The 17,412-nt window shown below is 53.9% G+C and overlaps 1 protein-coding gene across 2 annotated transcripts in view; it reads left to right on the top strand.

Annotated features, from left to right (window-relative positions):
* The window catches only part of PTK2B (protein tyrosine kinase 2 beta), a 116,728-nt gene that overhangs the window by 65,080 nt on the left and 34,236 nt on the right, over positions 1-17,412 (top strand). For both annotated transcript variants that reach the window (XM_026656342.1, XM_026656341.1), the window contains exons 3-4: positions 16,593-16,771; positions 17,054-17,141. In XM_026656342.1, coding sequence (XP_026512127.1) covers positions 16,593-16,771; positions 17,054-17,141 — 267 coding nt within the window. The remainder of the gene's footprint in view (positions 1-16,592; positions 16,772-17,053; positions 17,142-17,412) is intronic.

Below are 17,412 nucleotides of genomic sequence, written 5' to 3'. Positions count from 1 at the left end.
GAGCGGTGTATTGCACGGAGGCTGGGTGTGCAATAGGGCGGGATGTCCCCAATGGTCTCTTCACTTGATTGGCGTCTGAGTCGGCTCCCTGGCTGATGGCCCCGGGGAGACTACAGCTACGGCGTGGCCCGCTGGGAAAATGTGGTGTGGGCAGCCAGGAGCTGCGCCTGGTTCCTCGCTTGTGGTTCAGTGGGTTGTTCTGTGTGGGACTCTGGAGTGAGTCACTGAGATTCTGCTGGGCTTTCGGTTCCCTTTTTACGGCTGTTCTGGAGTGTGGCCCCGCAAGGGCAGGGAGAGAGCTGTCACGCCAGGGCCAGGCATGTCGCCATTCTAGGGAACGCTGGGGCTTGGGCACCTCTTGTGATGTCCTTGTCCTCTGCACTGCAGACACGTCCTTCGTCTGGCTCTGGAGGTATTAACGCTTGGTGTCCTTTGCTGCTGCTGGCTCTAAGGCCAGGGGTGCAGCCAAGGTGCTAGACTGTGGGAGGAGTGTGGAGACACAGCTGTGTCCAGGTCTGCGGCATTAACTTTTTCCCTGCTAAAGCATGCTGGGAGGCAACATTGGGAAGCATTGTGCCCTGTGTACCTGGCAGGACTGAAGTGGCTGAGGCAGAAATGCCAAGCGATCGTAGGCTTGTCAACTGTACCGTGCTCTGCCCTGAGCTGTGGTGGACCCACAGGTCATTGTGACGGAGCCGAGATCAAACCCAGGCTGCAAGTCCAAGGTCTTAGGGACGTATAGTGGAACCTCAGCGTTACGAACACCTCAGGAATTACGAATCTCAGCGTTATGAATTGACCGGTCAACCACACACCCCATCTGGAACCAGAAGTACGCAATGAGGCAGCAGCACAGACCCCCAAAAAGCAAATCCAGGACAGTACTCTGTTAAACCTAAACTACTAACGAAAAAAGGGAAAGTTTAAAAAAAAAGAAGGAAGGAAGGAAACTGTTTCTTTGCTTGTTTCCTTTAAATTAAGATGGTTAAAAGCAGCATTTTTCTTCTGCATAAAAGTTTCAAAGCTGTACTAAGTCAATGTTCAGTTGTAAACTTTTGAAAGAACCAGTTTTGTTCAGAGTTACGAACATTTTGGAGTTACGAACACCCTCCCTTCCCGAGGTGTCTCTAACGCTGAGGTTCTATGTAGTTCACGGGACTGTACTGTCTTTGGGGTTTTTTGGGCTCTGCTGCTGCCAGATTGCGTACTTCCGGTTCCAGAATGGGGTGGGGGTGGCTGACCGGTCAGTTTGTAACTCGGGTGTTGGTCACTCTGAGGTGCTACTGTACTTGGGTGGCTGGCCCGTCCCTCTGCCGCCACGGAACATTGCTAGTTTTAGTATGCTCACTCCCTCAAAGCCAGTGCATGTCCGTCTACTCGAGCCACCAATCACATCTCCCAGCTGCAGGGCAGATGGACCCTTAGAGGCTGATGAGCCCTGTGGCTGAGGAATCCCGTCTGACTCCTCAGCCACAGGGCTCACCGGCCTCTGAGGGTCCATCTACCGCTGGACCTCTAAGGACCATGGACTTCTAAGGACCCGTCTACCTCTGCCGTGCTGGTACCGCAGTGCAGAAGGTGGAGCTTTGGGGAGGCAGGGCTGGCGAGTCAGGGGCGGGGAATCATGGGCTGATTTTCAGAAGAGCTGAGCACTCTCCCGTCCCTTTGAAGTCCATGGGAGCTTCAGGGGCTCAGTCTGTGGAAGCTGCAAGTGCTCAGACCTGCTGCTGATCGGGCCGTTAGCGCTTCCTGCTTAGTTTGACTCCACGGGGGCTTTGCCCCGGAGCCGCTTTGCAGACCCCCAGAGCCAGAGCTGACCCCGCATCTCATCCCGCGCGGTGTTGGGACATGCCGGGAATTCCATGAGCTGGGCCCTCTTAGGCAATGCAGTCTGGAGGCAAGCCGGGGTGTGCAGCTGTGCTTAATACCGGCCCTGGAGGCCTCTCCCGGTTGGTGAAGCAACACACACCCTTAGATCTCCAGGTCAGCAGTTCAAATCCTGCCGTGGGTCAGCAGTGAGTGGCAGTTGCTGTTGTGATGTCCCCACCCCGTGACTGGCCTCTCCTCGGCAGCCTGGGTGAAGCCTGGCTAAGTCAGGGAGATGGAGCTCAGCTCTCCAGATGAGGCAGGTGGGTGGAACGGGCTGTTCTGTACCTATCCTGTTCTGTACGGCAGAAAGGGATCTAGGGGTTATAGTGGACCACAAGCTAAATATGAGTCAACAGTGTGATGCTGTTGCAAAAAAACCAAACATGATTCTGGGATGCATTGAAAGGTGTGTTGTGAGTAAGACACGAGAAGTCATTCTTTTCTGCTCTACTCTACGCTGGTTAGGCCTCAACTGGAGTATTGTGTCCAGGTCTGGGCACCGCATTTCAAAAAAGATGTGGAGAAATTGGAGAGGGTCCAGAGAAGAGCAACAAGAATGATTAAAGGTCTTGAGAACATGACCTATGAAGGAAGGCTGAAAGAATTGGGTTTGTTTAATTTGGAAAAGAGAAGACTGAGAGGGGACATGATAGCAGTTTTCAGGTATCTAACAGGGTGTCATAAGGAGAAGGGAGAAAACTTGTTCACCTTAGGCTCTAAGGATAGAACAAGAAGCAATGGGCTTAAACTGCAGCAAGGGAGGTCTAGGTTGGACATTGGGAAAAAGTTCCTAACTGTCAGGGTGGTTAAACACTGGAATAAATTGCCTAGGGAGGTTGTGGAATCTCCATCTCTGGAGATATTTAAGAGTAGGTTAGATAAATGTCTATCAGGGATGGTCTAGACAGTATTTGGTCCTGCCATGAGGGCAGGGGACTGGACTAGATGACCTCTCGAGGTCCCTTCCAGTCCTAGAATCTATGAATCTATGAATCCTGCCATCAGTTCCCTAGGGCTGTGAGCCCGTCAGTCAGAAATCCACTTAACGCTCCCACCAGCCCACTTCTGGACCGAGAGGGACGGTTGATGCATTTGTAGATCTTTGGGCTCGTGAGTGGTGGCCCAGGAGTGATGATGATTATTTATCTCTGCCCGGTGTCCTGGCCACTTCCCAAACACTGAGGCTTTGTCTACACTGCCAATTGAATGACAAAACTTTTGTCGCTCACAGATGCTTTAAAAAGTTTTGCCGCAGCAAGTGGCCGTGTAAACGGCTCGTGGTTGGGAGGAGCGTTCTCCTGTCGACGACGCGAACCCCGCTTGTAGGGGGTGGAAGGGTTTTGTCGACAAACAGCGTTTACACAGCCCGACTCTAGCGACACGGCCGTGTGGCCAAAAGCTGTGTAGCGTAGACAAATTTGCTGTGCAGACCGACAAGTAGGGTGACCAGATGACCCGATTTTATAGGGACAGTCCCGATTTTTGGGTCTTTTTCTTATATAGGCTCCTATTACCCCCCACCCCCATCCCGATTTTTCACATTTGCTGTCTGGTCACCCTGCCGACAAGCTGCACTATGGCAGCAGGGCAGGGGCTGGCTTTCAGAAGGACGTACACGTGGGCAGGATGGGGGCCTGGCAGATGAGCGCAGGGAGTCGTGCGGAGCACAGGGGCTGTGTGGAAGAAGGCAGGGGGGTGCCTGTGTCCCGGGGCGGGCGAGATTGGGGGCTCTGGCAGAGTCGGGATGGGCAGCAGCGTGAAGCTTGGCTCGAGAGAGGCTGCTCAGGGAAGAGAAACGTTCCCGCATCTCGTGCGGAGACGAGGCCACGTAGCCCAGAGGGAGCTAGAGTAACATTTTTGGCAATCAGCTGTTTGGCCAGTGGTGGAAGCAGCCGCCTGTTGGAATAGATGAGGCTTGGCCTAATACGAACAGAGAGGGTGAGAGCATCCGAGGCCCCTTGGCCTTTTGAGGGTCCTCGGGGTGATCCCCGGCCCCTCCCTTGGCAGTCGGTCGTGGGTGGGTTTCCCCTGGTGCCGGCACAGAGTGACGGTCTCCGAGCTCTGTCTGCTGTGCACCCCTCAGCATGGCACCTCGGCATCGTTCGCTCTCCCCAGGCCTCACAACCACCAGCCCGAAGGAGCAGACCCGGCGTGGGGCCCCGGGGACCCAGGAGATGAGCCTGGAAGGCAGCAAGACACAGACTCTGCCTGCCCTCTGGGAGAGGCTCGTCCCACATACGAGGGGAGCGGGGGGCCCCATCAGTCCGGGTGTTCCCCGCTGATCACAGCTGTAATGCCAGGGTATAACAGGGTGGTCTGGCCCCTTTAAGAGTCATAGAGGGTGGGGCAGAGCTCCCCTCTCTCCCAGCCAGCACGGATGAGCCCTGGGACCAAGGATGGCTCCTAATGTGTCTCTGCTCCCAAGAGGAGAGAGATGAGCAGGGAAGGAAGCTGCCTCTGACCTCCCCCAGCCCAGGGAGGGGAAGACAAGCCGGTGTGAGGCTGCAGCCCCAGACTGCAGGAAGGAGGGCGGTGGGACACCTGCCCTGATGAGATGAAGGGCTGGGACTGTGGGGCTAGACAGTCTGCAGTTGGTCAGGGACTGAATAAATAAGACCCCACGAAAGGGGAATCTTATTGCAAGGATGCTGGTCCTAATGTCAATTATTGCAAAGCACCGGGGAGGGAAACTGAGGCAGAGCTGCTGTAGAGCCATCCCTGGCCACGAGGGGGTGCCCTGGAGGCAGCAGCCTGGCCACACCGAGTCTGGAGAGAGCTGACTCCCGGCCTGTTTAGGTGTTTGTAGAGGAGGGCTGGGCCATTGACTTGATCTTAGAACTGGCGTGGTTGGCGGTGACGATCAGGACGCACTGGGGAAACATCTCCTGCTTAGCAGAGCGGCTGCAATGTGCTATGCTTCCAGGGGGCCCCATCTGGGTCAGCCCCTGGGCAGCACCTTGCAACAACCACATCTAGAGGTGACCAACCCACGGCTCGGTCCTCATCCCCCAGGAAAGGGCAGAGACTCTGAGACGTGGGAGGAAAAGGACATTCTGCAGGGCTGTCGGTGGCTAGACAAAGAGGTTATGTGACTTGCCCGCGAGAGATTAACACAGCTGGCTGTGGACCCCAGGAGTCCTGGTGCACGGGCCTGTGTCTTAATGACAAGGCAACAAGCTGTGGTTACACCTTAGGTGCCCTGATCTTCAGCCTGTCGCTCTAACCCGCAGTCCTGCTGCCTTCCTGCTCTTGGGATAGGCCTCAGGAGACCTGATTCCCAGGCCACTGCTCGGGCCAGCACCCTGCGCACTGAGCTGTGGGCTCTGGTGTCCTGCACCGGGAGAGGATACAGGAGGCTTTTAAGAAAGGGCTGCTGGCGCAGTGAAAAATGTTGCCAGCTTCATCCTCCCACAAGCAGACCCGGGAGGAGAAATGTAGCAAGCCAGAAAGCAGCAGGATGTGTTGAATCGAGGGAACAGAGTGTTGTTGGAAGGGGCTGGCGTGTAGCACAGGACGTACTTGGGAACAGAAACGCAGCGGCTGCTGCGCTTTCCCTGGAAAACGGAGGATCTGCCACCTCAGTGAGCCCGGGGGGACTGGGGCAGAGGCGCCTTCAAATGAAAACATCAGGGGGACGGAGAGAAACAGGAAAATCTCCGCAGATGTCCCAGCTGCTGGGGGACAGGGAGTCTGAGCTGTCACACTGTTGACTGCTCTGTCAGTGGCTCGTGAGCTGATCTGGGACCTGGTTCTCTGCCCACGCCCCTGACATTCAGCAGTGGCTCCAGTGCTCCCAAGCTGGCGTGGGAGGGGAACTAGGCCGCTGGATTTTCCTTCTTCACCAGGATCCACCAGGCAGCCCGGACGAGGCCTTTCGAGGCTGGGGGTTGCCGGTGAACCGTTCACTGAGGGTATGGTTGCACCACATTGTAAACCTGGGCTGGTGGATTGGGTGTTTCCCAGGCCACGCATGAGCATCCACACTGCCTGGGCTTACAATTGCTGGACCCCGTTCCAGGCGTGCTGGAACCGGGGGGCAGGGGGCTGAGCTTTGTGGCGAGGGAGATGGTCAGTCCCTGGCCATGAAGCAGAGCCCCTGCCAGTGGTGCCAGCCTCTTCCCCATAGGGGGACTGAGTGGGCCTTAGGCCCCCCCTCACCACGAGTTCCTGCCCCTCTCTGTAGCCTGGCCCCTGCCCCTCCTCTCCCCACCGAGGCCCCGCCTAGGCCATGGTAAGAGCTGCCCTGGGAGCCCGGGCCTCTGTGGGGAGCCCTGAACCCTCCATCTGCACTGGTCAGCGTGCCCTGGGGGGCAGGGACATGGGCCGGGGGCCGCTTTTGGGTATCCTGGCCTCCTGCTCAGGGCAGGTGGAGGATCCGGGGATCCCCACAGCGGCCCCGGCTCCCTGGGAGGCTCTTACAATGGCCTGGCTCTGGCTTCTGGCCTGGCTGGGGGCCAGGGATTCGGGGGGAAGAGGTGAAGTAGGGGGTCAGGGCCCTGGAGAGGTGCGGGGCCTCATGGCCCCCCCACTTCTACCGAGGTTCTGGCACTCCTGCCCCGGTCTCACAGCCATGCTAATGCGTCCACACTGTGCTACACTGACCTTCTGACTCGGCTCTGCAGCTTGAGTTGTGTCCACACTGCAAAATGACAAGGCTTGGGCTTGGACCCGCGTCGCAGCGGGACTCAGGCTCTGAACCTCCCCTAGTAGCAGAATCTGAGGATCTGGGTCCCGAGCTTGCTGATTTGTGGGTGGACACCAAGGGGGCTGGGGCTCAAATCTGAGTCAGAGCCCAGCACCCGGAGGGTGAAACTTCCCCCAGCACTAGGGTGACCAGGTGTCCGGTTTCGACAGGATCACCTGATTGAAAAGGAATCCTGGTGGCCGTTGACTGTCTGGTTGGCGGCTCCGCTAAGCGGGGCTGGCAGGCTCCCTGCTAGCCTCCTTGCCGCGTGGCTCCCGGGAAGCAGCCGGCATGTCCCCCCTTCGGTTCCTACGCGTAGGAGCAGCCAGGGGCTCTGTATGCTGTCCCTGACCCAAGCGCCACCCCCGCAGCTCCCATTGGCTGGGGAGGGGACATGCTGCTGCTTCTGGAAGCTGCTTGAGATAAGCGCCGTTCGGAGCTTGCACCTCTGACCCCCTCCTGGGCCCCATCCTCCTGCCCCAGCCCTGATCCCCCTCCTGGACTTCGAACCTCTCAGCCACAGCCTGGAGCCCCCTCCTATACCTCAAACCCCTCATCCCTGGCCCCACACCAGAGCCCCCAGCCAGAGCCCCACCTCCTCTCGCATCCCAACCCACTGCCTCAGCCCAGAGCCCCCTCCACACTTCTGGCCCCATCCTGGAGCCCGCAGTCCCAGCCAGAGCCCTCACCCCCTCCTGCACCCCAGCCCCCTGAGCCAGTCCAGTGAAAATGAGCAAGTAAGTGAGGGTGGGGAGAGCAAGTGATGGGGGTGGGCGATGGAGTGAGTGGGGGCGGGGCCTCAGAGAAGGGGCGGGGCATGGGTGGGGTCTTGGATTAGGGGTGGGGCAGAGGGCAGGGCAAGGGTGTTCGGTTTTGTGCGAGTAGAAAGTTGGCAACCCTACCCAGCACACGGGGCCATTCAAGGCCAAGACACCAGCGAAGGCCCCTTTGAGCGATGCCTAGGCCCTTGTGCTGGCCCCCTTTGCACAGGGTTGAAATTCACCCCAGGACTACACACTGTTTGCCATTTGTGTTGTGTGATTGGTCATCCAGGTCAGCTGGTATTGTTTACGCTCCCTGATTGGACAATGCAAGCTTTATAACGGGGACAGCGTTGCCTAGAGAAGACCATTGGGGACGAATCGTCATGCGGGCTAAAATGTATGGCTCCCTAGGGGTTTGCAGGCATTTCCCCCCGTTCCCCGGGCGGCCGTTGTCAGAACACTAGTGAATGCTGGATCCTGTGACCCCACGAATCCCAACAAAGCGAATTATTTGCAAAACTATTCAAGGATATGTGTGTGGGGGGTGGATTGTTACTATTTTATCACCTCTGAGAAGAATAAAAATCTTAGGGCAGAGTGATGGCTTCAGAGCTCGCTCTGTCTGCACCCCGGATTTCCTTTTTGCTGTCCCTCCACAGTTATGAAACGACCGACGCTTTCTGTCCAGATTTGTGGTTTCTTCTTTGTGATGCAAGGCGGAACAGCCCGAGGGTCGGATCCTGCTGGGTGCAGAGCTCCCTCTGCTCCCTGCCGGCTGCGGCGGGAGCAGGAAGGGCTCAGCGTGTCTCAGGATCAGGCCATGTTTTGTGGGGTGTCTTCCTTTCAGGTAGGGCACAAAACGGCCTGGAGGAGTTTGCCGGGCCTTCTAGCCCCGATTTCAGTTGTGCTTCCTTGAGCCAGAGCCGAAGCCGATCCGAGAGACCTGAGCCAAGGGGAGAAGAAAGGCTTTGGCCTGAGCTTTGAAAAGACAGGGAGAGGCCTGGAGATACAGAGAGGCTGCGTCTGGTGGCCGGAGCTGCATAGGAGAAGGCTCTCACGCACAGAGAGAGGCCGAAGGGACAGAGGGAGGTTGCACTTGTGTTGAAGGCGCTGGCCTGGGAATGGAGAGACGTGAGTTCTGCTCTCGTCTCTGCCATAGACTCCCAGTCCATGGGTTTTCCCCCCACCCCCCTGTAACACGGGGGCTAGTGACATGTTGCAGGGGGTGCTGGGAAACAAGGGTGCTGGGCTGGTGCTAGAGGAAGAGGGTGGGGAAGTTACAAAACAAACCAGGATTCCTGGTTTCAGTAGCTTAAGGAGAGGGAAGATGAGGTCCCCCTGGTAACGGGGAGAAGGCCGGCAGATCACATGAGGAGAATTGCTGGGGTGGGATCCTGGCCCCTATTGCATTCCATGGAGTTTGCCATTGACGTCAGTGGCCCGGGATTTCACCTGTGTCCTTTAACTCACCTCCGTCCTCTATCTCCTTGGCTGCATCCCCTCTTTAAGGAGGACAGACTGACTGTAAGGTGGCTTTGACTTTATGTTCCTACCAGTCAGGCAGCTTTCCCGGGGGGCTGGGAGCGTGATGGAAAGCCGAGGAGCCAGCCTCGTGAGCACGGCAGTGTTACTGAGGGGTTCGCTGCGTTTGCCACCGTTGTTCGACTTTCTCGGCCACTCAGACCCTCTCTCTGCTTGCAGCACAACTTTTTAGCCATCTCAAGCGTGCTCTAAGAACCGGTTAAACCAGACGGCCTTACATAAGCTGATAAGGCAGAAGAGGTTCGGTCTGAACTGGTTTAATGCCAGTGTGAATGCGTGGATCCTCCCAGAGCATGCCAGAGGCCTTGCGAAACCTCCCAGGATGCACTGCTTCCGGGAGCGGAACCAGGGCTTGTGGAATGTGCGCCCAGGAGGCACGGCAGCTGAATTCCCAATTGGATGCAATTGCATTGCGAATTCAGTGCAACTGGTCCCATTGCAACGCACTGCATGATCCCTCTTGTAACGCACCAGGCTCTGGGTGGCTGTTGTGGCCATGACAGCAGGAAACCCCCCAGAAGCGGGGTGACCCCGTTTCACTCAGCGAGCGTGGCGTCTGTGCTTACCCTTCCGCGTCAGGCTCCTTGTCCGGGAACGGAGCCGGGGGCTGGGGAGTCAGGCCAGCTGTCCCGTGTGCTCTGTCGCAATGTTGACGCCTGTCTGGTGGGATCTGCGTTAAAGCTGCCTGCCCATCTCACGCAGGCCACAGGGCTTTGGGGGCCTCCCTGGGCAGGATGGGCTCCAGAGCAGTGACCCAGCGCTGACAGCCTTTGTAGCCCGTTGACATTCCCCTGATCTACCACCCCACCCGAGAGCAGCAGCTTTCAGCCATGGGGCTGCACACGAATGCTGCCATGGAATCAAGAGGACGGACACGCTGGCCTGGACCTTAGGACACCTGGGTTCTCATCCCAGCTTTGCCCCCAGGCTGCTGGGTGACCTTAGGCAAATCACTTTACCTCACGTTCGATAACACTGACCTCCTCGGAGAGCACTCTGAGCTCTCTGGATGAAAAGTGGTATATAAGAGCGAGGTATTATCGTAGGACTGGAAGGGATCTCGATAGGTCATCTAGTCCAGTCCCCCACTCTGAGACAGGACTCAGTCTTATCTAGACCAGTGTTTCTCAACCTATGGGTTGAGACCTCTCCTCCCTTCGGGAAGGGTCATGGGACAGGTTTAGTGGGGTCACCAGGGCAGGGCCAGCGTTAGGGGGTGGCAAGCAGGGCAACTGTCCAGGGGCCCCATGAAGCTAAGTTACATACTTCAGCCCTGGGCGGCGGGGAGATTCCTGGAGGCTTCATCACACCACATAATCTAATTAAAGATTAATCTTTAATTCCTGGAGACTCATAAGAATGGCTGTACTGGGTCAGCCCAGTATCCCGTCTACTGACAGTAGACAATGCCAGGTGCCCCAGAGGGAATGAACCTAACAGGTAATGATCAAGTGATCTCTCTCCTGCCATCTATCTCCACCCTCTGACAAACAGAGACTAGGGACACCATTCCTTACCCATCCTGGCTAATAGCCATTAATTCTTACAGCAGGACCAAGTACTGTCCCTGACAGATTTTTTTGCCCTAGATCCCTAAATGCCCCCTTCAGGGATTGAACTCACAACGCTGGGTTTAACAGGCCAATGCTCAAACCACTGAGCTATCTCTCCCCCCTCCAATCCTGGAGTGTTGGCAACCAGTGTTGGCCCTGAGCCACCAGGGACTGAACTCCAAGCCCAAGCTTAAGGTAGAGGGTTGCAATTTCTTTTTAAGTCCATGGAGGGTAGCCAGCACAAAAAGGTTGAGAAACACTGGTCTAGACCATCACTGACAGGTGTTTGTCTGAGCTGTTCTTAAAAACTCCCAATGACAGAGATTCCACAACCTCCCTAGGCAATTTATTCCAGTGTTTAACCACCCTGACAGTGAGGAAGTTTTCCCCAATGTCCTTGCTGCAATTTAAGCCCATTGCTTCCTGTCCTGTCCTGTCCACAGTGGATAAGGAGAATGATTTTCCTCTCTCCTCTTTATAACAACTTTTTATGTACTTTAAGACTATCATGTCCCCTCTCAGTCTTCTCTTCTCCAGACTAAACAAACCCAGTTTTTTCAATCTTTCCTGGTAGGCCCTGTTTTCTAGACCTTTCATCATTTTTGTGGCTCTTCTCTGGACTTTCTCCAGTTTGTCCACATCTTTCCTGAAACGTGGCGCCCAGAACTGGACACAATGCTCCAGATGAGGCCTAATCAGCGCGGAGTAGAGCGGAAGAATTACTGCTCATGTCTTGTTTACAACACTCCTGCTAATATATCCCAGAATGATGTTGACTCATGTTTAGCTTGTGATCCACTATGACCCCCAGATCCCTTTCCATAGTACTCCTTCCTAGGCAGTCGTTTAGATTGTCAGAAAGCCATTGACAAGGTCCCTCACAAAAGGCTCTTAAGCAAAGTAAGCTGCCATGGGATAAGAGGGAAGGTTCTCTCATGGATTGGGAACTGCTTAAAAGACGCAAAGGGTAGGTATAAACGGTCAGTTTCAGAATGGAGAGAGGTAAATAGTGGTGTCCTCCAGGGGTCTGTACTGGGACCAGTCCTCATCAACATATTCATAAATGATCTGGAAAAAGGGGTAAACAGAGAGGTGGCAAAATTTGCAGATGATACAAAATTACTAAAGATAGTTAAGACCCAGGTAGGTTGTGAAGAGCTACAAAAGGATCTCTCAAAACTGGGTGACTGGGCAACAAAATGGCAGATGAAATTTAATGTTGGTAAATGCAAAGTGATGCACATTGGAAAGCATAATCCCAACTATACATATAAAACGATGGGGTCTAAATTAGCTGTTACCAGTCAAGAAAGAGATCTTGGAGTCATTGTGAATAGTTCTCTGAAAACATCCACTCAATGTGCAGCGGCAGTCAAAAAAGCGAACAGAATGTTGGGAAGCATTAAGAAAGGGATAGAAAATAGGACAGAAAATATCATGTTGCCTCTATATTACGGGTCAGCAACCTTTCAGAAGTGGTGTGCCGAGTCTTCATTTATTCACTCTAATTTAAGGTGTCGCGTGCCAGTAATACATTTTAACATTTTTAGAAGGTCTCTCTCTATAAGTCTATAATATATAACTAAACTATTGTTGTATGTAAAGTAAATATGGTTTTTAAAATGTTTAAGAAGCTTAATTTAAAATTAAATTAAAATGCAGAGCCCCCCGGACGGGTGGCTAAGACCCGGGCAGTGTGAGTGCCACTGAAAATCAGTTCGCGTGCCACCTTTGGCACGCTTGCCATAGGTTGCCTACCCCTGCTCTATATAAATCCATGGTACGCCAACATCTTGAATACTGTGTGCAGATGTGGTCACCCCATCTCAAAAAAGATATATTGGAATTGGAGAAGGTTCAGAAAAGGGCAACAAAAATGATTAGGGGTATGGAACAGCTTCCATATGAGGAGAGATTAATAATACTGGGACTTTTCAGCTGGGAAAAGAGACGGCTAAGGGGAGATATGATTGAGGTCTATTAAATCATGACAGGTGTAGAGAAAGTAGATAAGGAAGTGTTGTTTACTACTTCTCATAACACAAGAACTAGGGGTCACCAAATGAAATTAATAGGCAGCAGGTTTAAAACAAACAAAAGGAAGTATTTCTTCACACAGTTCACAGTCAACCTGTGGAACTCCTTGCCGGAGGATGTTGTGAAGGCCAAGACCATAACAGGGTTCAAAAAAGAACTAGATAAGTTCATGGAGGATAGGTCCATCAATGGCTATTAGCCAGGATGGGCAGGAATGGTGTCCCTAGCCTCTGTTTGCCAGACGCTGGGAATGAGCGACAGGGGATGGATCACTTGATGATTACCTGTTCTGTTCATTCTCTCTGGGGCACCTGGCACTGGCCACTGTCAGAAGACAGGATACTGAGTTAGATGGACCTTTGGTCTGACCCATTAGGGCTGTTCTTATGTTTCCCATTTTGTATGTATGCAACTGATTGTTCCTTCCTAAGTGGAGTACTTTGCATTTGTCCATATTGAATTTCATCCTATATATTTCAGACCATTTCTCCAGATTGTCCAGATCATTTTGAATTCTGATCCTGTCCTCCAAAGCGCTTGCAACCCCTCCCAGCTTGGTATCGTCCGCAAACTTTTTGAGTGTACTCCCTATGCCATTGATGAAGATGTGAAGACTCAGACCTGGGGTAGATCTCTGGGGGGACCCCACTTGATAGGCCCTTCCAGTTCGATTGTGAGCCATTGCTAACTACTGTCTGAGTACCGCTTTCCAGCCAGCTGTGTACCCACTGTGTAGTAGCTTTGTCTAGGCTGTTTCCAAGTTTGGTTATGAGGTCATGTGAGACGGTATCAAAAGCCTTACTCAAGTCATGTATTATCCAGATGAGCTCTTCCCCACTTAGGGGCAACACCGCGGCCTGTTTCTTCTCCTCTCCTCAGCTTGATTCATCCATGGAAATTCAGGCTTAACACCGAAGCGGGGACTGGTGATTCTCCCGTAGCAGATGTGCTAGGTCACTTGTAGTCTCCTGAAGACTATTTGCCCAGGGGTTCCCCTCCAAAACCTTTCCCCTCCACTGAGCATCTACAAGCCAGCGGAGATCTGCAACCTGTGCATTTCTAGTGGTAGACAAGGGCCTGCTATGGGAGGGACTGGCTAGCTCGCAGGTTGGCAAAGGGACATGGAGCTTCTTGTCTCTTGGTTCTGGGTTCAGTAGGAGAGTGGTTAGAGAGTCACAGGCTGCTGGCCCTTGGTTGGCTCATCACTTGGAGAGGAAGGTCAGCGTTGTGGCACTGTACTGAGACTCAGGAGCTCTCGGTTTGATTCCTGGAGCTATGGACGACTTACTGCATGTCCATCCCGTCGTCTCCCTCAGCCTCAGTTCCTCATCCGTACCAGTAGGAGAATAGTTCCTTTCTCCCATCCTATTTGGATTGAAAGCTGTATGGGAAATGAATGGTCTCTTAATATGTTGTCTGTACCGCACCTTGCACAAGGGCTCCCTGAACTCAGCTGGGGCCTCCAGGTGCGACTGTTAGTTCTTAGCAGCACGCTGTGCTTTAAAGAGGCAGCTCGTAAAGAGGTCCGTGGAGACAGGGTAGTTCTGTATTTTCTCTTCACTGCCACGAGCTCTACACTCACCGACAGCCCTGGAAGGTGTTATGTGGAGACAGGGCTGCCGAGGTGAGATGAAGGTTGAAAGGTCCAGTCGGTGGCCCCAAAGCTAGCAAAGCCATTGTAGTTTTGGAAATAAATGGACGCTACAAAGACAAGTATCAGGGGGTAGCCGTGTTAGGGTACATCTACACTTACCTCCGGGTCCGACGGCAGGCAATCGATGTTCTGGGATCGATCCCGGAAGTGCTCGCCGTCGACGCCAGTACTCCTGCTCCGCGAGAGGAGTACGCGGCATCGACGGGGGAGCCTGCCTGCTGCGTCTGGACCCGCGGTAAGTTCGGACTAAGGTACTTCGAATTCAGCTACGTTATTAACGTAGCTGAATTTGCGTACCTTAGTCCGAAGTGGGGGGGTAGTGTGGACCAGGCCTTAGTCTGTATCTACAAAAAAAACAAGGAGTCTGGTGGCACCTTAAAGACTAACAGATGTATTTGGGCATAAGTGAGGTTTTTACCCACGAAAGCTTATGCCCAAATAAATCTGTTAGTCTTTAAGGTGCCACCAGACTCCTTGTTGTTTTTGCTACAAAGACAGGAAACTGAATTAGGGTTAACGTTCAAAAGATGTCTGGGATCATTGACCAATATGTTGGGATAACAACGGCAACAAGTCTAACCCCCACCTTCCGCATATAGAGATGAATTCACCTCAGGTGTAGAGCCATTGACTTGAGTCAAGGGATGAATCTGGCTCAGAACCTGCCGCCTTCCATCTCCTGATGATAGGTCCATCAATGGCTACTAGCCAGGATGGGCAGGGATGGTGTCCCTAACCTCTGTTTGCCAGAAGCTGGGAATGGGCGACAGGGGATGGATCACTTGATGATTCCGTGTTCTGTTCATTCCCTTTGGGACACCTGCCATTGGCCACTGTCAGAAGACAGGATACTGGGCTCGATGGACCTTTGGTCTGACCCAGTATGGCCGTTCTTATGATGATCGCCAAACGGATTTACAAACTACATACAGCCTCTGGGGATTGCTTCACCCAGCACTGACGTGCAGCCACCTCTGGGGCAGAACGTGGCAGCTAACAGGACACAGTGACGAAAGAGTGGAAGGTGAAGAATGTTACCGTACCAAAGCGGGTGGGGATTAGTTAGGCAGGATGTAATTACTTGAGCTTGCATTTGGTCAAAGCACTAGGGTTAATACTCCTCTTCTTGCAGGAGTGTGTATGGGAATCTTTAATGACTGGGAGTGGTTAAGGCTTGTGTTGTATATCTCAGCTGAGTCCCTCACTGTTATGGCAGAGGTAGGCAACCCTGCGTGGCCAGGAAGCTGCTAAAATTAGTGACAGCAGAAGCATTTCTTGGCCTAGTTCTTCCCGCTGCGTGTGCTCCTGTTCGTATCGAGCCTCACACTGGGCGGCTGGAAGGAGGAGTCCAAGGAGGCCAGAAGTGCAGAGCCGGCAACAGCTTTTCAGGGGGAAGGTCAGAGCAGCCAGGCTGCTGATGTGATGAAAGGGGCAGGGCCAGGCAGGTGGCATTCACATAGGTAGTCAGCTGGCGTCAATTGGCAAGAGCGCCACTGAAGTCAACAGGGTGCTACTGACACCAGTGGGGATCTGGCCCCGTTGTACCGTCAGCCACGCAAGGAAAAGAAAAAAAATGGAAGATGTCCTTTATTTAGCTGCAAACCGAGTTCTGCTGATTTTCCAAGGTCCCAGTGATAAACTGGCAACAAAAGATGTCTGCACTGTAACCCTGAAGAGCAGAGTGTATAGCCGGGCTGTACCCAGACAAGCTAGTATGGCCTGATGCCAACTGTGCAAACAACTCAACCACTAAAAACCTTGTGTACGGCTCTTTCTTTCTTTCTTTCTTTCTTTCTTTCTTTCTTTCTTTCAATACATTGTTGCACTCAAAGAACATTGTTTCACTAAAAAGCCTTGCTGGCTTACACTGCAAACATTCACGTTCTGATTTCAGTTTTGGGGTGGAGGGGGGGGTGTCTCTAAGTTTTAACAGGAAAAACAGCAGCATTTGAAATAAATTAATTCCTTAACCTCCCGTCACCGGGCCAGATTTTCAGGTGCTGGGCTAGATCTTCTGGGGCAACACCACCTGACGCCAGCTCAGCGTCAGGCCCATTGTATTTAGTTCAAAGTACAGGCTGGTATCACAGCACTGCTTTGTAAACCCCCTGAAATGAACAGCGGGCTGTGTGCCCAGGAGCCAGTGTGTCTGGTGGCCCTGGGGTCGGAGCCAGTCCAACAGCTGTGTCACAGCACCCTCTAGTGGGACTAGTTCAAATGACACTGATGTGTTTTCTTGGTGCTTATCGCATGCCCTGGGGTGCTGGGACAGTGTGTATAGTGGGGGTGCCCAGAGCCATTGAACAAACTACCTACAGGCAGCTCCTACGCCAGAGAGTGTGAGAATCTAATACGGGAGACGCACTGGGGAACCCAGCACCCCAGGATGTCCGTGCCAAGCTACTGCTTGTGCTGGGTGAAGGGGTGATGCCACGGGGGAAGGGGCGTCTGTGTTCTCACTCGATCTCCCTCCCCGTCCCCGGTTGCAGGAGGTCATCCACTCCATCTTGCTGAGCGGCAGGATCGGGCCCGACATCCAGCTGGCCGAGTGCTACGGCCTGCGCCTCAAGCACGTGAAGTCCGACGAGATCCACTGGCTGCACCCGGACCTGACGGTAGGCGAGGTGCAGGACAAGTACGAGTGCCTGCACCTGGAGGCCGAGTGGAGGTACGGAGATCGGAGCAGATATCGCCCTCCGGCACACCCTGCCCCCGCCTAATGGGAGGTGGCCATGGCGGGAGGGCAGTCGGGGGCTGTAGGGTCTGCACGGACCCGTCACACCTGGATCCGGGGGGCTCCGCTGAATCTCCCCAGTGCACATTGCGGAGTGGGACAGCAGGGGCGAGCGGTGTCGGCAGATAGCGGTAGGGACTGGGCGCTTTGCAGAAAGAAAGACCCTTCCTCGGAAGAGCGGACACTCCAAAGAGATGACTTGTTGTTTGCTTGAAGGTACGACCTCCAAATCCGCTACCTCCCTGAGGACTACATGGAGCGCTTCATAGAGGACAGGACCACCTTACTGTACTTCTACCAGCAGGTCAGAGTATTTGCAACACGCCGACTCTGCTGACTACTGTGGCATTGTGCCCTCTTGCACCAGTGTTGAATTTGGCCTCCCGTCCGCACCCACCTGTGATCCCCCCTGGATTCACACCTCTCCCGGGGATCTCTCTCCCCTCTCGCTCTCACCACACTGGGGCCTGATTGAAAAATGTTCTGAGCACCTACGAAATTCCAGAGACGTCGCTGGGAACTGGGGGCGCCCAGCGCTTGCCAAGACCTGGCCAGCAGTCTCCGTGTGGGTGGGG

Source organism: Terrapene carolina, unplaced genomic scaffold, assembly GCF_002925995.2.
Source record: "Terrapene carolina triunguis isolate 2854851 unplaced genomic scaffold, T_m_triunguis-2.0 Scaffold228, whole genome shotgun sequence".
In the NCBI taxonomy this organism is placed as follows: Eukaryota; Metazoa; Chordata; order Testudines; family Emydidae; genus Terrapene; species Terrapene triunguis.
This window is presented reverse-complemented; position numbering and strand designations above follow the sequence as displayed.